Genomic DNA, 24,604 nt, shown 5'->3' on the forward strand with positions numbered 1-24,604 from the left:
CCTTTTCTTACTATATTCCTTATTCAATACCCAAAGGCTGGTCCACACCTAGGTTAAGGCGGCATCAAAGTGAAATATGTATATCAAGATTTCCCCAAAAGGACGATGGCTTTGGGCAGCTGGTAAGCCTGATGCGGGAATCGCCTAGGCTACAAGTCCTCATAAAGCTTACAATTGAGAAGAAAGAGGGGGTGGTCTGGCGTTATCGAAAGATAACTCACTCTTCAGTTAAAGGCATTCCAGACTATACGTTACGTCAGACACGGCCAGTTCGACAACGACACCTTGTCGGAATTCGAGTAAGGAGCGCTTTGGTTATTCGGCAGGCAAAGTGAAAAATTGCCAAAGCCATGCCTAGCTTGGATGTAGGACTTGACGGCAAGATATTTCAACCTTGGAAAAACTGATGAACTTCGAAGAAGTTGGTTCGGGGGGGCTAGATATCCTTCTTTTTCCGCCAAGCGCAATTCCCGAGTCATTGACCGATAGGATCGGTAATTAGTCGGGTTAAAAGTCGCTCGATAAGACCATTGGTATCATGGCTCTAAGAATTCAAGATCAAGAATCCGGCGGATCAACTCCGTTAGAAGGCGATTCAGAGAACGCCGCAACTGGGCTAGGTTTGGGGTATCAAGGAAGAACCAGATAAGGACACCCTCGGAGCCCTGGGTTACCGCGGAGTGTAACTACCCTGTATGTACGGAGTATAGTTGGCTATTAAGCATGAAGACTCAGATCCATTCTCACGATCTTGCAGTAGCCGTCAGTCGATAAGATAACTCCAGAAGGACGGCGTAGAATTTCAAAGAACTTACTAACGGTTAAATAAGCGGTTGTACAACTGGCTGCTATTCTTAGAAATGTGACAGAGGACTAGCTCAGCAGGGTGGAGTGACTGGTCAGCGGCTAGATGTACGCAGGGATAACTTAGAAGTCAGAACCGTTGTACTCTGTACACACGTCTACGCTCATCCAACAGCTTGCATGCGTCGGGCATAGGGCGGTCAGATAGCTATGGATGTGATATCTCATTCGTCCCCTGTCCTTGCATCGTCAAGATGGGCAAGTGAGATGCACATAAGCAATTCCTGGGGGGTGATCCAACACGTCGAAGGGTGTCGGCGAACATCCGCCATTGGTTGCCCGGAGACCAAAGGGAGATGGCCGTGGTACATCCTGTCCGGGCCAGTGGGACACATCAGATGCCACGAAAAGGTCAATGTTGGCTGTCCCGGTGCTTTCGTGTTTGTTGGCTGGGTGGCTGATTCTGTTGACGTCGACGTTTGGTGTTGGTGCTGGAAAGACAAAGCAGCTACACCGAAAGAAGGATATATAGCCAGAATCCCCACCTCCCTTTTTATGCTTCAGGCAAAGAACTCTCGTAGAACTTCGAGCAGCCACATCGGAGAATACTTAAGAAGACGTGATGGGGGAACGATACGAGCGCCATCGGGGCCGAATCGTAGCCCAAGTCGGAGTGAGGAAGGTTGGCGGTAAGAGAGGTTTGATGGCCGTGGATGGATACGAGACGACCGAGTCAGGCGAACTGTTAACTGTTACTTTGTTATCTATATTTCTTTTCTTTTTTGTACTGTCTCCTCCTTTCTATATATATACACAACTCTTTTTTTTTAAGAATGTACATGATAACGTCATGCGTGTGTTTGATTAAAAGTAAGGTAGATATAGCCTTTATTCTCAATATGTCCAGCTATTGAAAATGTAAGTAAAGTGTTTGGTATTGGAAAGAGAAACGCTACATGGGTATACAAGCCAAAGCTTCTTTTTTGCTCCCAGACTCCCGCCAAAGAACAGCAATGAAAACAAGCAAATGGGTGTTATGTTTCGAGGGCACTGAGGTGAAAGTGCCTCTCCCAAGCAGAGTAGCTAAGAAGTAAACGAGAATGGAAAGAAGTAGCCAATCCGGAAGGTTAGATAAATATATGTATATGTAGGGAGAATGGTATGTATGCAGTCGTCACGTTCGTTGGCATCGTTATTGAGTAACGGTACGGAGTATTCGACGAGGAGATGGTTTCAGTCTTTTAACATGTCAGCCTTAAGGAGCCTGGCTTGACAACTGGGCTAGAACAGATCCCGGAACCTTGAGATGGAGGAGGCGTCATGTTCGCAAATGCTAGCGGGGTTTCGCTATTCCTCTTCTCGATATGTGGCGTTGAAGGTGCATCGTATGATGAATCTGCAGGAGGTGTTGCAAGGTCTGAGCTTGGGGGACTCGAAGACTGAACATAGCCATCTTGGATCGGGCCCAGAGTCCACCGCCATTCCCGCTGGACTGTGCGTTGGTGTATAGGTGTTTGTGGAGGTAAGCTGTCTTCCCGAGAAGGCAGTAGGCCGTCTCGGACGCCGGCTGCAAGTATTTGTCTCTCGCTGCGAAAGGTCTTGTGTTTTGACCGGGCCTGCTTCCTTGTTCTCTTGGGTGATTTTGCTACATTCTCTGACTCATCTTCTGAAGGAGTCGACCCTCCGGATGCAGAGTCGCTGGAGTCTGAATCTTCCTCAGACGAAGTATACGAGTACGTGTCGAGCGAGGAACTCGTTCTGGAGGCATTTGTCGATTCAATGTCAGAGTGTTTGGCGGTAAACTTGACTGTTTTTATTACTTCATCAAGTGGATACCGATATTTCACTCGTTTTGTAGATGGAGTCGACATCGTCGCTTCTGGGCTTCGGATTTGTTGTTCCACACCCTGAGCTGGAGAGGGGATGGGTGAGTTTCGTAGAATTCCTCGGATGCCCTTGGGAAGCTTATAGGGAGGCTCTGCTGTCCGGACTGGTCCGGCCTTTGCAGGCGAAGAAGGCGCACGCTGACGATTCCTTATGGGATCTCTTAGAGGGGAACGACATATTGGTGAGTTGACACGGTGAAATGTTTCGTAGGCGTTTTTGAAAGTGTTCCTGTTGGTAGGAGATTGGCAACTGTTACTCGAAACAGCTAGCGACAGTGCAGTTGATGATTTGCCAAAGGTGACAGGGACACAGGAGGTTTGGAGAGATAGCTTTGGTCTCTTGTTGATGTTGGGACCAAGTTGGCTCCGGATGGGCGCAATGGGTGTTAGAGGCGGAGCTATTGTCGGCACGGTTGGGTATACCGCTGGTTGGGTAGCAACTTTCAGCATATTAGTAGGAGGCCGGTGGTAATCTTCTGAAGGTGAGATTACAGGCGAGTATGCGGTTGCGGAAGAATGAGATGAAGAGAAGGACGCCGGCGAGAGGGCGGTAGAAGAGTATGATGAGGATGATGAGGAGAGCGCTGGAGAACTACTTCTGCCAGGAGAGGTGGCTTCAGGTTCCACTGATGTGAGATTGATGGGCTTCCCACTAGCCATTGGTATAGTGATCATGGCTAATCTGGGAGAGGGCGGATGTTATAATTCAAATAGCCCAACGAGGAGGAAGCCAAAAAAAGAATATTGAATACAGGAGAAGACTCCAAAGTCCGACCGACCCGGCCTTGAGACCACGCGAGAGGCGAAAAAAAAAACAGGACAAAAATAGACCGCCCAAGGAAGTTCGCTTCCTGCAACGGGGGGATCCGGATATGGTAAGGACACAGTTAGAACAAAAGTGCTGTCATGAGTTGGAAGTTGTCCGTGAAGTACGCGAGGTAAGTGTTGATATAGCGACAGGGGAAACAATCTATGATAATGCCAGTTCGAGTGGACCCATGCATCGTGAGAGATGGCGAATATCTGGTGGCGGGTAAATTTCTATTCTTGTGGGAGCTTCATTGAGGTGTCGAAATCAATAATTGTTTCGATCCTGCCTAGGCGACGATCAGAGCGTGGCAGGGTAGGGGACTCCTGGTGGAGAGGGTAGGTTGCGAGGTGAGGAGGGAAGGGAAGGAGGAGCAAGGGAAAGGGAAGAGAGAAAAAAACAGCGGGAGGTTGAAGAAGCAGAAGCAAGTGTTAATAAAATGCAGGTTACAGGGCGATAGCAGAACGGCCTCTCACCGTCAAATGAACATGCTATGTAAGAGAGAGAACAGGAATCCCGATCTCCATCATCTCGGAATTTCTTTTCTTTTTCTTTTTCGTCTTCATTTTAATTTTCAGTTGATAAAGTAAAAATTTAAAAATAAACGTCCAAGATGGAAATAGACAGAGAAAGTGTGAGAAGAGAAGTGCGAAGCGCCCTCACAGACGGAAAGGCACTGGGGCAGGGACAGGGGCCGGTCCTGGTGAAGGCGCACCTATCCGCCAATCGAAGGCAAGGGGAGCGCTGGTCTCTCAACGAATCATGGCGATCGCTAGCGGAGCCACCACGCGCTGCCTATTTATATATCGGCACCACTTGTGGAGGTATCCCTTTTTTTAGGCCAGCGTTTCAAGGCCTTGCTCATTGGCTGCCGTGGCCCTATTGATGGAGTGAGGAGAAGATTGCTGATTTCCTGTAACACAACGCCAGTGTATCTGTGAAAATCCACTATTAGCACATTGATGTCAAAAGACGAGAGGAAATACAATATAAGTAAACGAGATATGCTCTCATGATACGAGACGAGGTTATCCTTCTCCGATCCTTCTTGAGAGATACCACCTCTTCCACCATGTTGGGTAGCCACCAGCGGTTCCCATCCTTGCAAAATACGAACTCCAGACTCTGTTGCGTCAATACGAGGGAGAGCCCTTACCCATATACGTACATACTCCGTCCCCTGCTATTAACGCTCCAGACCCCCGTGCATGCCCAGGAATTTCAGGAATCATTTTCTTTGCCCTCGCTCTGTGTGAGAATAAATTAACTGCCGTGTCTGATTCTGATTCTGAGACGACGGGTTGAAGTGATTTTTTGGGGGAAGCCTGGCAACAGAAAGGCTCGCGGGAAGGTGGTACAGAGCGGGGCGATCCGTTCCCATCCACTCGAGTTACGACATTCCTCAGAAAAAAAACGGGTGTCGAGAAAGGGATGGCTCCCCCATGTGCAGGCACTCATCACTCTCTACTCTGTACTGAGATTTGTTCGAATTGGTTCTCCTCAAAATCAGTACGTCATCAAGAAGGGCAGCCAGCACGGGCAATGCTGTCAGAACGCAGAGAGCGTCATCTGTAACAGGAGACGTGCAAAACGCCACCCGTTTCTTTTTCCCTCTTTCCCATCTTATTCTACTTGTCTTTGCCGGTCCATGATATCTTCCGAACAACCGAGAGCTTCATGGCCTTTGCATAGAGAGGAAGTTCTAACTCATCTGGGGCCTTGAGATGACCATCACGTCAAAAGAGTTATGGTGTGGTTCCTCCCCAATCTGGCCAAGGGCCAGGATGTGTGACAGGTGCGTTAACTTCGCGGACCAAGAGGCCCTATCAGGTAAAGGTCTTGAGCCAAAGCCTGTTGCCTTTTCATTTATCCTTTCTCTCCCCCGCTCTCTGCATATAAGTATATAATTTTCCCGTACTTATATGCAGCGTGTGTGCATCCATCTTCTTGGTCGGGGGTGACAAGTCCCTTGGTCTCTCGGAGTCTCTCCACGGCTTAACTTACCAATGGGATAAAGCAGCCTGTCATGGGAGAAGATCTGTATCCGCCGCACGAGAGAGCATAATGCTGTGAGATATACACCTAAATCTCACCCATGTCTGAACTGCTATTTCCTCCGACGGAAAAAGCAAGGGCATCATTCTGCAGACCACAATATATTCTCCTTCATTTCTTTGTGCAGTTCGTTTGCTCTTCCTCTAGGATCACACCTCAGTCATGTCCACTCGGACGCCTGGAAATAAGCACTTACGGGACCGGGAGTCGCCCAGGATGGCGTAAGGGACTCATCCACCTCTAATTAAAGCCCTGCAGCAGTGACATGACGGTGATCCAATGTATGGCCATCTATTTATGGCTGATGATGATATGCGACTGGCGCTGTGCGATGTTGGTGTTGGTGTTAGTTTTTCTTGTCGTCGAAGCAAGAAAAAATAACACTCAAAGAGTAGTCTGTGCGTTGTCCCAATCAGGGAATTCTCAATGTCAAATATTGCATTACACCAAAAAATTGAGTCTCCCGCGAGTTTTATCCCATCTTCTGATCCTCTTACCACGTTCGTTTCTGTCTATATCAACAGCGTCTTTCTACGTGTTCACTCAGAGTATGTGCAAGCAAGTCTGCTGTTTAGGCAAGTCTGTTGTCTAGAGTTGGCATGGCTACCCTGACTTGGAAAAGAGATGCGCTGTCCTTGTCTCTAGAACGACACCCCGCCTGGTCTGTTTTTCCACCCCTTGTGAAAGAGAGATAATATAATGTAAGAAGCGGTAAACAAATTCCCTCTACGGAGTACAGACTACCAGGATCCATTATATGCATAAATCTAAGTGTCAATTCCGGCTGGTGGCTGTGGCAAAACAAGTAAATCCCTCCCTATGTTGCTTTCGAGTCATTTGCTATATATATTTAATAACCCTAGAATTGGCTATTAATATGGAGTATATAAATGACAATGATATCATTCAGTAGCAACCCCTCGGTCATCATTATGGCGAAATCCCATGCGTGTCCGCCCTTCTTCGGCACAGCTATCTCATTGCTAATACGCCGAGGGTGTTCTTCGGCTCTATCCCTTGCCCTCTTATGCATCATTGTGCATCTATCATCTATTGCCAGTGACAATATCGTCCTGTATGGGTGGAGCAAGCAATGGAATGACCATTTTGATGAGATGGAATTCGAAACGGAAAAATTAATAATAATAGCAGAACTTATATATGCTATGCAATGCCAAATCTCCACTTTGTGCACAGCATAGCCGTCGATCATATGAAGAACGGCTTTTCATTTGACGCTACTGGCCACTGGTTTTCGCATGGATGGCTGTTTACAATTTCAACCCCCTCCTTTGCCTTTTGGGAGCAGATCAACAACTAGGGCGGGGCGATCGAGACTTTCCCATTTTCTCATGGCCCCACGATAGTGAGTGATATTATTAGTATTTGTCCTGACCTTAATCTCGGCCCAAAGCAACGACGTGAGAGACTGAAACTCCTTGCCTGAAAGTGGATGTTCAGCAGTAGCCAGCCGTTGGGACGTGATCATGATTTCGACTGGTCTTCATTTCCGGGCCACTTAACTAGGTATGTTCTACGGATTATGGAGTAACAATGGTTATGGGAATGCAGCACGAAAGTCACGATTGTGTGGGGAGAAAAAGTGTGTGGAAAGCAGCACGCAGACCATAACTTAAGCAGGCAAAAAACCTCCGGTAGACCGTTGAGAAGGGGATGGTCGGATTGACAAGTCTCACCAATAGACTGATTGATATAACTCCCGAGTTTACACTCCGGCTTGGTGAAGCTCCATCCAGCTCGTCTTCTTCCCCCTGCACCCTGGGCCCTTCTTATGAGCTTAGCTGCTTAAGTAAGAGAGCCCTGTTCTTCGGCTTTCGCCGTGGGTTCGAAGGTTTCTCGGAAGTCTTGACGTTTCATTTCTGGCAGCCCGTGGACAACTTATAGTTGTCTCCATTCCCTGCGAGCCGGACGGGACGCCATACCTTTCTCGCCGCCGCAGGGTGTCATCGACTTTCTGGGGCATGGTCCAAATTAGACACCTGACGCACATCGAGTCTCGCTGCCTGTCTCGGCACTCTGCAGGAGACGAAGGGGAGGAGACAAAAAGGGGGTGTGAAGAGGATAGGTCGGAAAAGTAACTAGTCTGCGCGACTGAGTTGGTAAGAGTAGGTCGATCCATTCAATCGTGACGCTGTGCCATGTATGTATGCATGCAAGTAACTAAGTATATTCGATGCATGACCTGGTGTGTGTGTAGAACTTTTTCAAGGCCGCTTTCCTCTCCTTACCATGGGTGCGAACCGGGATGGCATGACAAACTAACAGGCACAAGGTCGTGGAGCAGGCCGGGGAAAACATCATGGCGCCGACTGTGCAGAAGCAAGGGGTTTCACGGGCAGACCATAGCAGGGTCATCTTACATTTTGTCAGCCTTCCTCATGCCATTTCGTTTGCTCCCTTTTCTTTTTTTCTTCCTTCCTCTTTTGCTTTGTTCCCGTTTTTTGTTCAGCTTTGTCTGGTCTTGTTTACATCTACCTATCCATCACCTTAGCCAAGGTCGAGAAGGTAGCACGACGTTATATTAGTTCCCATAATTCTACATCGCTGCAAGAGGGTGCTGGGGACCGAGAACAAGACTTTTCGGTCATGCTGCCTGGTGGATCTTATATCTGCATATCCATTTATATACCCAGCAAGATGCAAATTGCATTCTAGCCTACCCCATTTGTTCCCTCCTTTTCCCGAGACATATATCTTTTCCGTGGAGATTTTATATCCCCGTTCCCGGACAACTTTGACCACAGCTTTGACCGCTTGTTAACATGTTGAAGAAGATAGGACTACGATTGTTTCTATGCCTCTGTCTTTGAGGCCGAGAATCCTGCTCTCAAGACTCTGCCGCTTGCTGTGCAGCAGAAGCAGATCGTAGTGACCTGCAACTATGAAGCACGGCGGAGAGGGCTGCGAAAACTACAGCTCATCAAAGACGCCAAAAGGATCTGCCCCGACGTCGTCATTGTGCTTGGGGAGGATTTGACCAAGTTCCGTGATGTGTCCAAGGGTCTGTACTCCTTTTTGAAATCGCTCACATGGAGTGACCAAGCTGAAAGGCTGGGATTCGACGAGGTGTTTCTGGACGTTACCTCAATGATAGATTACAACCTCCAGTGGCTAGCGCCTAATGTTAGGAACTCTTTCTTCTTGCTGGATAGGGATGACTTTACTGTTGGTTTCGAGTATGATCCAACGGTATATTGTGGCCCGACATCTCCTTCGTTGGATGACAACTTCCAGCCGTGGCGTGGATCACCACCTTCAGAACTTGGACAGAGGTTAATTCTCGCCTCACACTTGGCCAACTATATCCGGAAGCAACTAGAGGAGAAGCATGGCTATACCAGCACAGTCGGGATATCTACTTCCAAGCTTCTCTCGAAGCTAGCTGGCAACGTACACAAACCAAGGAACCAGACGACGCTTATACCGCCTTCCTTAGGAGATGTAGATCAGAGTGATAGTTATATCACTCGATTTATGGATGACCATGAAATAGGCAAAATCCCGGGGATTGGATTCAAGATCGCTAGTTGCATAAGAGCAGCGGTACTAGGCCGTGAAAATGATTTAGAGCTGTACAGAGAGCTTAGGGATGAGGATAAAGTGACTGTTGCTGCTGTGCGGACATTTCCTGGAATGGGCCCTCTGATGATAGATAAGATACTATCCGGCGGAGGATGGCCAAGGGATATTGGGAGTAAGATATGGGAACTAATTAATGGTGTTGACCATAGCGAGGTTGCCACAGCCCGCATGATCCCTGTACAAATTAGCATTGAAGACTCGTTCCGCCAACTGGACATCCTGGATGCCGTGAGGAGAGAACTGCTTCCACTAGCAGGTAGCTTAATCAGACGGATGCACACTGACCTGACAGGCGATGAAGATGACGATACAGCAAAGGACGACTCAACCAACCAGACTCCTGAACTATCGGGGAGGAAAAGGCGATGGCTGGCACACCCGCGAACATTACGACTATCGACACGCTCCAGGGTCCCTCCTAACAGCACCGGCCAAAACCAGTCTTTGTATAACAACCGCATCTCAAGATCATGTCCAGTACCACAGTTCATATTCTCCTTTAGTGAGAGCGTGGATGCCATAGCTCAACGCCTGGTCCATGAATGTCTGGTACCGACCTTCAAAAAGCTTCATCCTGAAAAGTCTGGCTGGCGGATCAGTTTGATCAACGTTGCCGTGACGAATATGGTGGAGAGTGCAGGGTCAATGAAGAGCAGCGCTGGTCGAGATATAGGAAAGATGTTTAAATCGCAGAACCAAGTGCATCGAGAATGGACGGTATATGATACGGATGTTGATACCGGTGGCCATCTTGAGGGAAATGACATACCGGGCGGGAATGAATTGAAAGAGCCAGCTGGTGATGTGACATGGGAAGAGGAAGGCGACTCAGACTCTGTGAATGATACGGGCACACATTGCAGCGAATGCCAGATATGCGGTGCCTCTATACCCAACTTTGCACTGCGGGCTCACGAAACTTATCATTCAATCACTGATTGAGGGGTGATGGATTCTACATACATGATGTTATGGAATGGAATAGAATAGCTGACAAGCATCTCTTGATCTCATAACTAATGAGCAATTGACTTTCTCTTAATAGGTATATCTGCTTCTTTTGGCCATATCTAGATAAATGGAGAGACAAATTGAAATACGGCATCAATTGCATCCCAAGCTTTCATTGGCCTATTCTCAGTACTTCGTAGTAGGTAATTACCTAGTAGTATAAGCTATCAGCGAGGCATCCATCTTAGACCAAAGGGACCATGCCATGCGCATAACCCACACCGGCAACTAGACGTCCACCAAAAGCTCTTATAATATCCAAATGGGGAGGAGAGAATGGAAAAAAGAGAAGGTGAAAAGAGGCGAGCCTCATGCCCAGTTTTGTATCTAGCCAGCCTTTCGTCCGTAAAAGCAGCAGCCTGACTGCTCGTTGGTTAAATAGTTGGTTAGCGAAGAACAAGGCTGACAGAACCAGCATCGAATGCGCTGGGTTCCTCGTAACCAAATCCTCCATCTGCATCTGAGCCTCAACAGCGAGCTTCAGCGGGCTATGCTTCCTCCTCCTCCTCCTCCTCTCGTCTGGTTAGACTGAACCGCTAGCCAGGATGTGAACAGCCGAGAGAGTTAGCTTAAGCTGGTCCAGGAACCGAGTTTTGACGTACGGCACCAATCAAATGGACCCTGTATATGGAGTAAATTGGTGCCCTTTGGACACCATCTTTATGGCCTTCTTGGCTCGTCCGGCAAGCCTTTATGTTAGTTAATTGAATAACTAGAGATCAGGAAAATAAATAAATAAAGAATAATAATGATAATAATGATAATAATTTCACCGAACAGTCTCCAGAGGTTTAAGCCTACCTCTCTCTCAAAAGATGAGGTCGAGAAACCGAAATCTGACGCCTGAACTAACCATCAGGCCAGATCTATCCTGGGCGAAAGATGCTGGATGTTTCTACCCATCTCCGACTGCAATTTCTCTGTCTCTGTCTGGATACAGCACGCCTTATATCAGTATCCTTGACTATCAGAGAGAGCAAGCATCTTCAGCTGCTCCGACTTATCTCGGCTATCGACCATCGACGTCCAAAGCCCGTATAACTGGCTGGTTAACGAGTTAATTGCTTTTGCCCTGTCGCCTTTCGTGTGAGAAGAGGGTGTGGACGTCATGCAGTGCCACATCAGAAGGCCGCGCATCACAATCGAGGGTCCATTGAGGTCCAGGGCAACCGAGAGCGAGCTGCGCCTCAGTTGATTCCATCGTGCAAGGAACATCGAACCACCGGCAGGCGTCGCCGTTCGTCGAAGAGGTCGATATCGGCTTGTCTTGGGTCTTGTCGAGCTCTTGTTTGCGCTCGCCCAGAGGAAAGCTGAGGCGTTGGTCTGTCAGCGCTTCGTGATCGACAGTCAAGCAGACAAGACAGGACAGACAGACAGACAGCTTGTTGCGGGTTCTGCAGCTGCTACTGTCATCGAGGCTGACAAGAATATGATATCTTCTTCTTCCTCTTGTTCCACTTCTTGTCACTCTTAGTTTTTTTCCTTGGTCTCTTCTGTCATCGTTTTTAATAGTGTCTCTGGCGCTCGTTTAACTGACCTTGCGGGCGCCCGGCCTTGACACCAACAACATCTTCCACTCTTCACCAGGAAGGACGAAGTACTAACAGTGTACAAAACAGCTTCTCTCTCTTTCCTCTTCTCTGTGGCTGATCCCTATATCAAACGCTCGGTATTGGGGCCGTCCGATAGCCGCCGTGACTAACGCGTCATACTCCGAACAGAGTTATCCCCAAAAAAAAGTAGTGGCTGTATATCTTCCATCTTCTATTACTTCGCACCCGCTGAGCAGGTCGGTCGTCAGGTAAACGCTACATGAACAAGAGGTCGACGTCTTGATATCTGTTGGGAATGAAAGCTTTCAGCTGTCTGCTTGCTGTGATAGCTACGGCGGCTACCATTTTCCAGCATGTCGACGGTATACACCCCCCTTGGACTCCTTGCCTCCTCTCCCCGATGTAAACATTTGCTGACTGCTAGGTTGCGCATAGCCCGCTCGCATGCGAGAGACAAACTGAACAATATCTCCCGGGTTGAACGGCCGGTTATACACACTCCTTCTCGCCGTGTCCATGCCCATTCGAACTTTGACCTTACTTTCGACCTTCATCCCGGGAGGAACCGGATAAAACTGCAACTGGAACCAAACCATGATGTTCTCTCCCAAGATGCGCGTGTTACATATCTCGATGCAGAGGGGAATGTTGACCGGGTGGAACGGATAGAACGGAGAGATCACAGCGTGTTTAAAGGATGGGCTTGGACGCAGGCAAAGTCGGGCGCATGGGAGCGGGTTGGATGGGCCCGAATCACGATGCAGCGGGATGGAGAGGATCCTCTGTTCGAAGGTGTCTTTACCGTCATGCATGACCATCACCAGATCATAGCAAAATCGAATTATGTACGCAAACGGCACCAGCAAGATCCGCCGTTGGACAGTACCCCGGGCGAATACATGCTTCTCTTTCGGGGGTCGGATATAGCAGAACCGCACAGTCAAGGGAATGTCGAGCGTTCGATTATGTCTTCGCCTTCATGCGATGCAGATACTCTCGCATACGACTCCAATTCCGAGTTTCTGTTTCCCCCGCTGCCGCAGGAGAACAATACCGGCCTATGGAATCAGTTCATGACAAGCATAGGTAAACGTCAGATGACAGATACGGGCGGCAACGTCCCTGGATCTAGGGATCTAAAGGAGACCATTGGAAGTACAGCGGGCTGCCCTAATACCAGAAGAGTTGCCCTGATAGGCGTAGTTGCAGACTGCACGTATACCAACACATTTGCCTCAGAGATGGACGCCAGGTCGGACATCATTTCAGTCGTCAATGCTGCCTCCGTCGTCTATGAGCATTCGTTTAACATATCCCTTACTCTCGGAGAAGTGAACATCTTGCCCAAGAACTGTCCCGCAACAGCATCTTCCGCAACTCCCTTTAACCAGCAGTGCGATGACCGTGGTGGGAGCAGCTCCTTCACACTCTCAGACAGGCTGAGTACGTTTTCTGCCTGGCGAGGAAAGAAGACGGATGACTTTGCATTCTGGACTCTGATGACGGACTGCGTTACCGATAACCAAGTGGGCCTAGCATGGGCTGCACAGCTATGCGTCAAAGGCGTCCAGGGTGATCCAAATACTCGTAATGCCAGCTCCCAGGCTGTAGCCGGTGCCAACGTTGTCTCCAAGACGGACAACACCTGGCAAGTCTTTGCGTAAGTGGATGTCTATCGCCCATTTCTTATATATTGTACATGCTAACTTTTTTCAAAAACAGTCACGAAGCCGGCCACATCTTTGGAGCAGTTCATGACTGTGACACTATGCTCTGCCAGAACCGGGCTAATCCAGATAACTCCAGATGCTGCCCATCAACCGCAACTACATGTGATGCAGGCGGAAAATTCATGATGAACCCTACTTCCGGAAGACAGATCACAAATTTCTCGCCCTGCTCAATAGGACAGATATGCTCTCGAATGGCAAGACATACCATCCTAACGGACTGTCTAACCACAAACCGTGGTGTTGATACGATCTCAGGCCAGCAGTGTGGCAATGGCATTGTTGAGGACGGTGAAGACTGTGACTGCGGTGACGCAGAGAGCTGCAAAGGCAATACTTGCTGCGATCCTAAGACATGCAAATATACTTCTGGCTCTCAGTGCGATGACACGAACGAAGAATGCTGCAGAGGATGCAAATTTGCATCTAGCTCGACTGTATGCCGTATGAGCAGTGGACCCTGCGACCCAGAAGAAAAATGTTCTGGAGATTCCGGAGATTGCCCCAAAGATACGCATTCCACCGATGGAGAGACATGCGCTGCCAACTTGCAGTGCGCTAGTGGTCAATGCACCAGTCGAGACCTGCAGTGTCAGATGCATCTTGGGAACCAGGTTGCTGGCTCGAGGACAGTGGCATTTGACTCATATGGCTGCGAGATAGCCTGCAAAGACCCGGCTAGACCCAACGTGCGGTACGAAGGTAGCCTCACTTTCCTCGATGGGACACCCTGCGGAGGTGGTGGCTCATGTAAAAATGTAAGTTCTTATACCCTCATATATCTATCTCATTAACATATATCTAAACATATTTGCTAACTTTATGCCAAAGGGTCAATGTACCGGCAGCACATTCAGCAATGAGGTATCTGAATGGGTCAGCCGCAATAAACCCATTGTCATTGGCGTATCAATCGGTGCCGGCGGTCTACTCCTCCTAGCCATCGCGTCCTGTATCTGTGGACGATCCAAAAGACGGAGGCCCAGAAACAGAAAAATGCAACCGGTTAACATGCGTCCTATGGCCCCAGGTTACAATGGTTGGAATGGGGGTCCTCCAAACCACCAGCAACCGCCGGGCGGACATCCCCCGTATAACAATGTCCCTCCGCATCTCAATGCTCCTCCACCTACATATCCAGGAAATATGCATTCGACACGATATGCTTAACAATATATCCGTGATTTAGCCAGGTTTTTTCAACCACTTCTGCTTCTGCGAATGTTTTATACGGCATCTTTTTTTTCCCTACACTTTCCGCCTTGTTTTAGAATGCATGGGTGTGATGTGATGGCTTAGCGGAAGGTATTCAGTCAGGCACCGAGAAGTACCGAGAGCACATCTCTGCAACCTGGTGTTTGATACTGTACCCTCCCTAACATCTTGAACCCCACTGGATGATTAACGATCATATTTGCAATCGGCGTTTTAACGGAGGAATCATCTATTACTTTTAGGGTGAATGTATATTCAAAGAGGGATATACACCTCTGTATATACTGTTGATTTACCAATGACATACTTTGATCTTTCATAAGCCGCCATGATAATAAGGCAGCTGAAAATATATAGTACCTATTTGTTACAAGAGCGCAGGTGACACACCTATGATCGCATCAACTCCATGCACGACCAAAAACTGTAATGGAATCAGCTTTCCTACCTGCGCCATACGTAGAGCAGAACAAAGACAACCAAAATTAGAAAATAGCAATATCGCAAAACAAAAACAAAAAGAAACAACTAGACAAAAGTGTCACTGTAAGCATATACCAACAAACCCTTCTCGAGTCACACCGCCAACACCCTCCAAATCAAATTCTTCAATCATAGCTCTAAGCTCGTCCTCTTCCAGGCCAGTTTCGCCCAATTCACGGGCTACACGCCTTAAATCCTCGAGATCAATATACCCTTTCCCTCCTTCATCGAATAGTTCAAAGGCACGTAGTATCTCCTCTCGAGGATCTCGTTCTAGTATCTTACGGGCCGTTATTGTTTGGAAGGAAGAGAGAGGCATTAATAGTGACGACGGATGTGGTGGAGGCTGCTGCTGCCTTGACTGCTGCTGTTGCTGGGCTTGGCTGGGTGTTCGTGGCACGCCATATGTCGTTAGGAGAGAGATAAGATCTGGTTTTGATAGTGTGAAGCCAAGTGCGCGGAACGCAACGCGGAGCTCATGGTAGTCGAGGTGGCGGTCCCTGTCGAGGTCGAAGAGAGTGAACTACACAAGCGTTAGCAAGGACATGGTTCCCTGAAGTGTCCGAGTGGGATAGGATACTACATACAGCCTCGTTGATTTCCTCCCTCTGTTCTTCTGAAAGGTCGTTTAATGGGTTATTCACGTTATTGTTAACGTTGTTATTCCCGGAATTCGGTCCAACGCCCCCCATCACGCCGCCGCCTTGAAGTTGCCCTTGTCCTTGGATCTGTGAATGCGCTGGAGGTGCGCCTGCTCCAGCACCCGGATGAAGCTGGTGGCCCTGGGATTTCCCTGCTGTGTCTCCGAAGTCACCGCGATCGCGCCGGGATAGCACTGAGGATCCAAACGGGAGAGGGTTGTTGGTGTTCAGCGGCCTGTCTGAGAGTTTACCTGCGTTGGCGTATACGGAGCGAGGAGCAAATGAAGGGTGAGAAGACGAGGCCATGATGTGCCCGTGGTTTCCGGGCCTTTTCGTGTCTTGACAGACTGGGAATTCAAGTGCTAAGCAGCCCGGGAAATAATTCTGGGGGCTGGGTAGCTATATGAGGTATGTGGATTCGGTGTGGTGTTTTACGACTAGGGCGCTGGAGTGCTTCATGTATATGGAGTCTGGCTAAAATCGGAGCTGCGAGGGCCGGAGTATATGTATCGTAGTCTTAACTATCGCGTTAACGTCAACGAATGCTCCAGACTCGTTCATCCGGCGATGCTTGTTGTGCTGCTTGCTTTGGTTCTTGTTGCCGTCGCTTTTCTTTTTCGTGTTCGAGGTTGAACTTTCGCGGGCGCGACGAGGATGACTAAGCAGCTAATTAAGGAGCAGTTCGGGCGACTGAGCGAGCACAAGGGATGGAATATTGGAAGAACTGATAGAGAATAGAACCAGTTACTTGTTTATGAACAATAAGGACTATAGCTCAAAGCCTATCCTTATTCGAAGCCGGAATTTACCTTCAACGCACTTACAGAACCGTTGATAAACTGTTTGCAGAATGATGTGTCCATGGGCGCTATCTTTGTATAAACAGTTGCGAGGCAAGCGTTGACTGGACCCAATATTCAACTTTAAGCATAAGCATTAACAAACCCGAGCAATGACACTTTCCGAGGAAATTTGAATTGAGAAATACTAAAAAGTTCTATCTGTTTTTGAGGCCTTGTACCATTAGCCTTGTTGATCTATGGATAGGTTCAAAATAATAATAGCAAATATTCATTCACGGTTCGAGGGAAGGATCGATCTTAGTCCCAAGGTCAAGGTCCTCCAGGAACGTTCTTCCAATTAACTTGTCAGGAAGATAGTCTTGCACTACTTTTCCATCCTTGTAGTCGGGGTTGTATTTATACTCTTTTCCATATCCAATTTCCTTCATCAATCTTGTGGGCGCATTTCGTAAATGTATTGGGATAGGTAAACCTGCTATCCCTGGCTCTTCCAAGCTCGCCATTGCATTGGCTAGGCCTCTATAAGTCCTTGTACTTTTAGGAGCTAAAGCCAGGGCGACGGTAGCATGAGCGAGGTTAATCCGCGCTTCTGGGAGACCTATCTTCTCAACAGCAGTATAGGCCGCTGTAGCTAGCGATATCATGGTGTTGTCTGCTAAGCCAACATCCTCGGAAGCAACAACAATCAGGCGACGGGCTATGTACAACGGGTCTTCGCCTGATTGAATCATCCGGGCTAAATAATACAAGGATGCATCAGGGTCGCTTCCACGAATTGATTTATGAAAGGCAGAGATGGTATCATAGTGCTGGTCGCCCGCTCGGTCATAAACCAATGTCCGTGTAAGGGATTTCTTCAGCTCGTCTTTAGTCATGCCTTCTCTCTGAGAGAGGTCCATTGCTAGCTCCAAGAGATTCAGTGCGGTTCGCGCATCGCCATCAGCAAATGCAGCGAGGTATTTAATTAGCTCATCGTCAACCAGTGCGGACGGCGAGTAATTCGGTCCCTCGACTCTCAATGCACGATTGAGTATGGCACAGATATTCTCCTCCGTAAGCTTCGCCAAGGTAAAAGTTCGACACCGTGATAGCAACGCATTCTGAACCTTGAAGGAGGGGTTTTCGGTCGTAGCTCCAATCAGTGTTACCTGTCCGCTTTCAACAGGCCCAAGAAACACGTCTTGCTGCGATTTCGAAAACCGGTGAATCTCGTCACAGAATATGATCGTCTTCCGCCCGGTCAGGCTGAGCTCATTCTTTGCCTCTGCAAATAACTTCTTGCACTCAGCCACACCAGAACTCGTACTGTTGATTTCAACAAAGCGACTCCCTACCATGGAAGCAATGACTCTTGCAACCGTGGTTTTCCCCGTGCCTGCACTGCCCCAAAGTATCATACTCGGAACCCTGTCTCGCTCGATAAGACCGCGCAACACCCCATTCTCACCAACCAACTCTTGGCCGCACACCTCGTCAAGTGTCCTTGGCCGCATTCGTTCTGCCAATGGTGCTGATTTTTGCAATGCATTGGACGGTTTGACTCGCTTTGCTGAGTGTTCATTATTATTATTATCGTGAAGAGGTAACGGTGAAACAGCTGCCCGCAAGGTACTAGCACTTGGTGTAGGTGTGCTAGGCTCCTCCTGGGAAAAGAGTCTTTTGCCCGAGCCGGGCTTGGACGGCTGTGCATGAGCTGCCCCATTTGGCCGTTCCGCCAACTTTTGCGCAGCAGCCGCTTTCCTCGAGCTTGTTGGCTGGAAGAAACTGGGTATGGAACTGGATGGGCTGGTTTGAGACTGGGATGCGCCATCTATGGCTAAAGTCTGGCTGCTCTGTGGGGAATCAACAAAATCCTCGCATCCAGAGTCGATGTGTTCGTTGATTTTGTTTGCATTGACGGGCTTAGAGCAAATCGGACAGTTGGGTCCCATAGCTATTACCCGGTTTGGCCCCGTCCTTGCGTCTTTTTGTATAATCCAGTCACCCAATTGATGCTCACAGGCTTCTTGGTGACCTCCAAGACGAGGTTTGCAACAGCCAAGTTTATAGAGCTTGGCCGTTCTATATGTGTTATATAACGACTCGCTTCTTGCAGGCCTGTAAGATTCCCGTGATACCTAGGTGTTGCCTCTAGAGTCGATACTGTATTCCTAGAATATCGCCGCGAAGGATTTTTCGATTGGCTTTAAGCTCTCTTGGCTGTTGCTGTAATTTTAGGAGCCTGTTTGTGAATTCAATTTTCAATCGCTAACACAAGCGCTTCTTCATCGACCATCTTGTGGCTGATTTGAGATGGCGTCGGGTCAAGGCAGATGATTCCCTACCGAAGCGCTCATCAGCAATTATCAAGTCGCGAGGGTCATCTCGTCGTCGAGCTATAAACACATTGCGAGTTGTGCAAAGCAGAGGTGAAGTTGTCATTTTAAGCTTAACTAGTGAATAACACATCAATAAGATGGTTAAACTAGTTACCGCGCGTAAGCTACGCGTCTAGGTCGTTTACGCGACGAAGACGACATGAAAATTGAATATCTTTTGTTAATTCGAGATATCATATCAAAAATAACTTCATCCTTCCTACGCTTAATACGTGCGCTCAGTCTGTTGGTTCAATGGCATTTTTGATATAAGACTAACTCCCAGCTAAATAAGCATGCAGTGGATAACTAATGTCACCTGTCAATACACGCTCGCCACCTGAGGAGGTTCTTAAAACTGCATCTTTTTATAGGTGATGTTAGATGCTTAGATGCTTACTGAATTATACTGTATAGTCGAAGAATAGTACAGGGTAAGAGTGGACAACTAGGTGCTCCCTACACTGATACTGTTCTAGAGTAGAAGAGACGCGGCCGCTTGTTTCTAGCGTCATCCACTAGTTTTCTGAGTCCGAAAATGTGTCTGGCATGTTGACGCCTTGTCGGTTAGCCGCCGTAGCCTGGCGCAATCCGTTAAGAGTTATGATAGTGGCCCAGCAACATGGCAATGAATAACGGGTAAGGACAAGGTAAGACAATCCAGACAATCCAAACAATCCAGACAAGCCTATTAAGCGGATGGCTACGGGTAATAGCAGGTGTTTGTGGGTATATGACGAAGATATCATAAAATATAATGCATCCCTTGATATACCGAGTATCTTGAAAAGGTCTCCTTAGGTATGGCGGTCTTCCGGGATGAGTGGAGGACGCCGTCACCCCCCTACCGTATGGTATGATATACACTATTATCCGCAGACAATGAATGTATACATATCTGTATGTAGCCTCTGTGTCGTCAACTTGTACTCCTTCATTAGGGCGTAGGCGTCGAAAACAGCCGAAGTAGCCGCGGTCTTGGCGCCCTCCCTCGCTCTCAAACGAGCCTCAACTTCACCTTCATCAACTCTCAACGAGCAAGACAAGAGACGCTGTTGAGCTCACTGCATGTTCCGCTACAACGACGGTGTCAGCCATCGTCCATGCTCGCTCGTCGCTTTCTTCTGAGAGGAACTGCAGCTCTCCGCCGTCCGGTGGTGTCTTCGGAATTAAACCTACCTTCGTCGTATATCACTGCCCCGCCAAAGCGTCAAGCTGCCATGTCTTCCACCACAGCTGCAAGCAACGAGCCGTTTAAGCCGGCGAGGAGGGTTGCCGGGCAGCGACAGGATGTTTGGTAGGCCACACTTTTTCATGGTGTAGCCTTTGATGCTTGAGACTTACACTGCATCATAGGTCGATTGTCAACGAAGCCGCGGCTGCATCGCCGGTTCAGCCAATCGTGAACATGGGACAAGGTTTCTTGTAAGTATGGCTTCTTCTCACTTTACATGAGCGGTTTCTTATTGATGCGTTAGCGGTTATAATCCTCCTCAGTACGTGATTGATGCCGCTAAGGAGGCGGTGCAGACGGTTGAGTCTAACCAGTATGCGCCTACGAAGGTGTGATCATTTCTCTTTGTTGGCTTTTCCAATGGCTATCAATGTTAATGGGGGATCTAGGGCCTCCCTCGCCTCAAGAAGGCAATCTCTGATGCTTACTCTCCATTCTTTGGAAGGGAGCTCAATCCCAACACCGAGATTGTCATTACCAGCGGTGCCAATGAAGGTAAGTCCAATAATTGACCACTTGTATTGCATACAGCCTATGCTGATACTACAGTAACTAGGAATGCTGAGTGCCTTCATGGGATTCATTGAGCCTGGAGATGAAGTTATAATATTTGAACCATTTTTTGACCAGTACGTCCATGATGGGAAATCCTTTAATTTAACTCATTGAAGCTAATATCGCCAATAGATATATTAGCAATATCGAAATGCCGGGCGGCAAAATCAGATATGTGCCACTCCATCCTCCAAAGGATGGTGCCGAGAAGACATCTTCTGCCTCAGCATGGACCATTGACTTTGATGAACTGGAAAGGACTATCAACGAAAAGACGAAGATGATTGTACGTATTTATTGTCTACAGTATATAGACTTCTGCTAACGTTCATACAGGTCCTCAATACTCCGTGAGTAGCCAATTGCTCTGTTTCTGCATTAACTTGTGAGTTCTAACTATACCAGCCATAACCCTGTGGGCAAAGTAATGTCCCGCGAGGAGCTCGAGAAAGTAGCCGATCTCTGCGTCAAGCATAACCTCATCATCCTCTCTGATGAAGTGTATGATCGACTCTTTTACGTCCCATTCACACGCATGGCAACGCTCTCACCCGAGGTATCCAAGCGAACTATCACCGTCGGTTCTGCAGGTAAGAATTTTTATGCCACTGGCTGGCGAGTTGGGTACCTCATTGGCGAAGAGCACCTTATCAAGTATGTCGCTGCTGCCCATACCAGAATCTGCTACAGCAGTGTTGCGCCCTTGCAGCTTGCCACTGCTGTTGGGCTCGAGAAGGCAGACGAGATGGGATTCTGGGACGAGAGCCGAAAGGAGATGCGCGGCAAAGTCGAGCGGTTCTGTGAGGTATTCGACGAGCTTGGAATTCCCGTACGTACATCCGTGTGACAGGTAACCTTAAGTAACTAGCTAGCGAAAGCTAACTTGCGATCGCAGTACTCTGATCCAGAGGGCGGCTACTTCGTCCTGGCCAATATGGCGAGCGTCAAGATGCCGGAAGACTACCCGTTCCCTCCTCACGTTGCCTGCCGGCCGCGCGATTTCAAACTGTCCTGGTTCTTGATTAAGGAGGTCGGCGTTGCCGCCGTCCCGCCTACTGAGTTCTACACTGACGCCAACGCCCACATTGCAGAGGACTACCTCCGATTCGCTGTCTGCAAGCCAGACCAAGTTCTGGAAACGGCCAAGGAGCGGCTCCGTGGCCTGAAGAAGTATATCCAGTAGCTACAATGTACATAACTAGTACCCTATTTTGTCTGTGTAGGATATCACTAGAGGCGGCCTGCCATTAGATTCACTATGCCATTGTCTTCATACCACCAGCTAACCTGTCCTGTCTACGTCCCGCTTCACCCCCTGTGCTGGCTCCTTGTCTCTGCTCTTCACTGCTGCCGCGGCTAACTTAGTCGAGCTTGGCGCCTGAACCAGCCGCGGAGCAAAAGCAGAACAAAAAGAACATCCGCTGCTTCGAAGAACAGAAGGAAAAGGCAAAAAAATTAATAATAGCCACGAACAAGCACAGCAACTCGCCAGCTTTGCCTTCGAGCCTTTGACACGAAGGAGACTGAGGCCATAGCCATCCGTGGTGACGCTCAAGTCGGTCGCCCGCGACAAGCCTGACTCGGAAAACTCTTCCCATCCTTAACTATTTCCAACGCCACGCTCAGCCTATCGCAGTGCAATAGCTATGGGTGATCAACAGAATATATCACAGATACTGGCAGCTCTAGGTACATTATCCCCCCGTCTAGTTCTTGTGTTCCTTTCATTCCTCTCTTGCGCTTCATCTGGGCCGACGTTTATGTTTTGTGCTCTGCTAACGGGGTCCGAATTTTTCTCTTTTTTTGTTTAGCTGCCGTTCGGCCTGCTGGCGCCCAATATGCTTCTCCTACGGGAGCTACACCATCAACTGCTCCTCCACCCTCTACAAATGCCGGAGGGTACTCCTTACCTCAGCCAGATAGCACCGGCAGCTTGAACATCGGCGGCGCAGCATCTATCAACGCTGGCTCAGTTAGTATAGCTGATGCGATTGCTAAGGCGCGAGGAATCGCTGCGGAGAAGGGAATCACATATAAGCCTACACCAGGTGAGTCTTTGTCGACCTATCCCTCTTTCGTTGAAAGAATATAGCTAACAGCCTTATGCAGTACAAACTCGAGACACCGGTCGATCGTCTCACCGACGTTCGCGGTCACCATCAAGGACACCTCCGCGTAACTCCACCTCTCGGGATGTGTTTAGAGACGGATACAATCCCTATCGAGACGAACGTCGAGGTGCCGATAGGCGCGGCGCTGGTGATCGTGGATATGGGCGAGAGAGGTCATCCTCTCCTAGACCGGACGCATACTCGCCTCCATCGAACAGGCATTACAGAGCTGGCGGTGATAGGTCTCCTCCGCCACGAAACCGAGGGCCTGGACCAGACGAGAACACCGAGACTATCGAGATAGACAATAAATATGTTGGATTGATAATCGGGCGTCAGGGAGAGAATCTTCGACGGATTGAGAACGAAACAGGTGCCCGTGTTCAGTTCCTTGACAGCGCAGAACATAACAAGGCCATTCGGCTCTGCAGATTAACTGGGACCAAGTCAGTAAGAGACAAGGCCAGGGCAGAGATAGACCGTGTCGTGAATGAAAATAACCAGTCTCGTAATGATGGTCGACCATCTGATCGGTCTGGTCAAGACGGTGGACGATCTGGTGAAGGAGACGAAACCACGAAGATTATGGTTCCTGATCGAACTGTTGGCCTCGTCATTGGTCGCTCGGGTGAGACTGTCAGAGATCTTGCTGAGCGGAGTGGGTGTCGCATTAATATTGCTCGCGATGGAGAAAGTATCAACGGTCTACGGCCGGTTACCTTGACAGGATCCCAACAAACGATACAGCGCGCCAAAGAGCTGATACTGGGTATTGTGGAAAGTGATACGAGAACAGGTGGGAACCAGGGACAACGGGAGCCAAGGGGGCAAGCCGCAGGTGGTGAGAACGGTGGAGGTGATAAGCTGAATGACAAGATGTTTATCCCGAAGGAATATGTTGGCATGGTTATTGGTAAAGGTATGCGTCTATTTCCTGCAGTTTCATACATTCAAGCAAGGCTGACATATAATCATAGGCGGAGAAACTATAAGAGAACTACAGAGCTTAAGCGGCTGTAAAATCAACATATTGCCACTTGTTGGTCGAGAGCCCGAGAGAGAGGTTACTTTCTATGGCGTCCAGACCGCAATTGATGCTGCAAAGAAAGCCGTACTGGCCAAAGTCGAAATTGCGGTATGCAGTATACCCACTACCAAGCCCAATATTTTATCCAGATTTAGCTAACTAACGAGATGCAATAGAAAAACCGCTCGCAAGGGCCTAGACGTGACGATTCTTATAACCAACAGCCCCAGTACCAACAGCAGCAGCAGCAGCCATATTCTCAGGACTCCAGTTCGCAACAGCAGTCTCAACAGCAACAGCAACAGCAGGCGATGCAACCCGGTGCGAGTGACGGAACAGACCCGTACGCCATGTATGGTGGTTATGAGAACTACATGGCCATGTGGTATGCTGCTTTGGCTCAGCAGCAGCAACAGCAACAGCAGCAACAACAACAGTACCCGCAATACCAAGGCGGAGGAGCGCCGCCTCAATCCGGCTCAGACCAGCAGGGACCCCCCGGGGTATCTTAATCTATCTGTCATCTTAATGCAACAAAGAAGGTCTCATGCTTATGCATGCCATCTTGTTTTATTTCCTGCCTATCGCGGGTTGTTGATTGTGTTCTCCCTTGATGAAAAAGCGTGCTTGATGGTCGGCTTAAATATAGCTCTGAGCATGTCTACTTTTTGCCATCTATATGATGTGTACGCAGTACATGATTTGACATTGCCATATTTCTTCTTCCC

At 48.6% G+C, this 24,604-nt stretch overlaps 8 protein-coding genes across 8 annotated transcripts; 5 read left to right on the top strand and 3 right to left on the bottom strand.

The window, feature by feature from the left end:
- Positions 1 to 538: 538 nt before the first annotated feature.
- Positions 539 to 1,497, top strand: MGYG_09141 (hypothetical protein; the record flags this gene model as incomplete). The annotated part of the gene is made up of 3 exons (XM_003170819.1): positions 539 to 620; positions 831 to 862; positions 1,000 to 1,497. 3 exons carry the CDS (start codon positions 539 to 541, stop codon positions 1,495 to 1,497), a joined length of 612 nt encoding a protein of 203 aa, XP_003170867.1.
- A 548-nt stretch (positions 1,498 to 2,045) lies between these two features.
- On the bottom strand, positions 2,046 to 3,350 carry MGYG_06859 (hypothetical protein; the record flags this gene model as incomplete). Its single annotated transcript, XM_003170820.1, has 1 exon — positions 2,046 to 3,350. One exon carries the CDS (start codon positions 3,348 to 3,350, stop codon positions 2,046 to 2,048), a length of 1,305 nt encoding a protein of 434 aa, XP_003170868.1.
- A 4,523-nt stretch (positions 3,351 to 7,873) lies between these two features.
- On the top strand, positions 7,874 to 10,098 carry MGYG_06860 (hypothetical protein; the record flags this gene model as incomplete). The annotated part of the gene is made up of 2 exons (XM_003170821.1): positions 7,874 to 7,939; positions 8,353 to 10,098. 2 exons carry the CDS (start codon positions 7,874 to 7,876, stop codon positions 10,096 to 10,098), a joined length of 1,812 nt encoding a protein of 603 aa, XP_003170869.1.
- A 1,975-nt stretch (positions 10,099 to 12,073) lies between these two features.
- MGYG_06861 (zinc metalloprotease mde10) lies at positions 12,074 to 14,620 on the top strand (the record flags this gene model as incomplete). Its single annotated transcript, XM_003170822.1, has 3 exons — positions 12,074 to 13,380; positions 13,443 to 14,208; positions 14,282 to 14,620. 3 exons carry the CDS (start codon positions 12,074 to 12,076, stop codon positions 14,618 to 14,620), a joined length of 2,412 nt encoding a protein of 803 aa, XP_003170870.1.
- A 586-nt stretch (positions 14,621 to 15,206) lies between these two features.
- On the bottom strand, positions 15,207 to 16,095 carry MGYG_06862 (cell division control protein 31; the record flags this gene model as incomplete). The annotated part of the gene is made up of 2 exons (XM_003170823.1): positions 15,207 to 15,671; positions 15,736 to 16,095. 2 exons carry the CDS (start codon positions 16,093 to 16,095, stop codon positions 15,207 to 15,209), a joined length of 825 nt encoding a protein of 274 aa, XP_003170871.1.
- A 769-nt stretch (positions 16,096 to 16,864) lies between these two features.
- On the bottom strand, positions 16,865 to 18,523 carry MGYG_06863 (DNA-dependent ATPase MGS1; the record flags this gene model as incomplete). Its single annotated transcript, XM_003170824.1, has 1 exon — positions 16,865 to 18,523. The coding sequence occupies one exon, from the start codon at positions 18,521 to 18,523 to the stop codon at positions 16,865 to 16,867; it is 1,659 nt and encodes a 552-aa protein (XP_003170872.1).
- Positions 18,524 to 20,169: 1,646 nt separating this feature from the next.
- On the top strand, positions 20,170 to 21,921 carry MGYG_06864 (kynurenine-oxoglutarate transaminase 3; the record flags this gene model as incomplete). The annotated part of the gene is made up of 9 exons (XM_003170825.1): positions 20,170 to 20,246; positions 20,306 to 20,374; positions 20,428 to 20,512; positions 20,573 to 20,678; positions 20,740 to 20,812; positions 20,871 to 21,024; positions 21,075 to 21,088; positions 21,144 to 21,567; positions 21,634 to 21,921. The coding sequence occupies 9 exons, from the start codon at positions 20,170 to 20,172 to the stop codon at positions 21,919 to 21,921; spliced, it is 1,290 nt and encodes a 429-aa protein (XP_003170873.1).
- A 463-nt stretch (positions 21,922 to 22,384) lies between these two features.
- Positions 22,385 to 24,388, top strand: MGYG_06865 (far upstream element-binding protein 3; the record flags this gene model as incomplete). Its single annotated transcript, XM_003170826.1, has 5 exons — positions 22,385 to 22,427; positions 22,550 to 22,786; positions 22,848 to 23,768; positions 23,827 to 23,984; positions 24,053 to 24,388. The coding sequence occupies 5 exons, from the start codon at positions 22,385 to 22,387 to the stop codon at positions 24,386 to 24,388; spliced, it is 1,695 nt and encodes a 564-aa protein (XP_003170874.1).
- Positions 24,389 to 24,604: the final 216 nt, after the last annotated feature.

Source organism: Nannizzia gypsea, genomic scaffold (genome assembly GCF_000150975.2).
Source record: "Nannizzia gypsea CBS 118893 supercont1.6 genomic scaffold, whole genome shotgun sequence".
NCBI lineage: Eukaryota > Fungi > Ascomycota > Eurotiomycetes > Onygenales > Arthrodermataceae > Nannizzia > Nannizzia gypsea.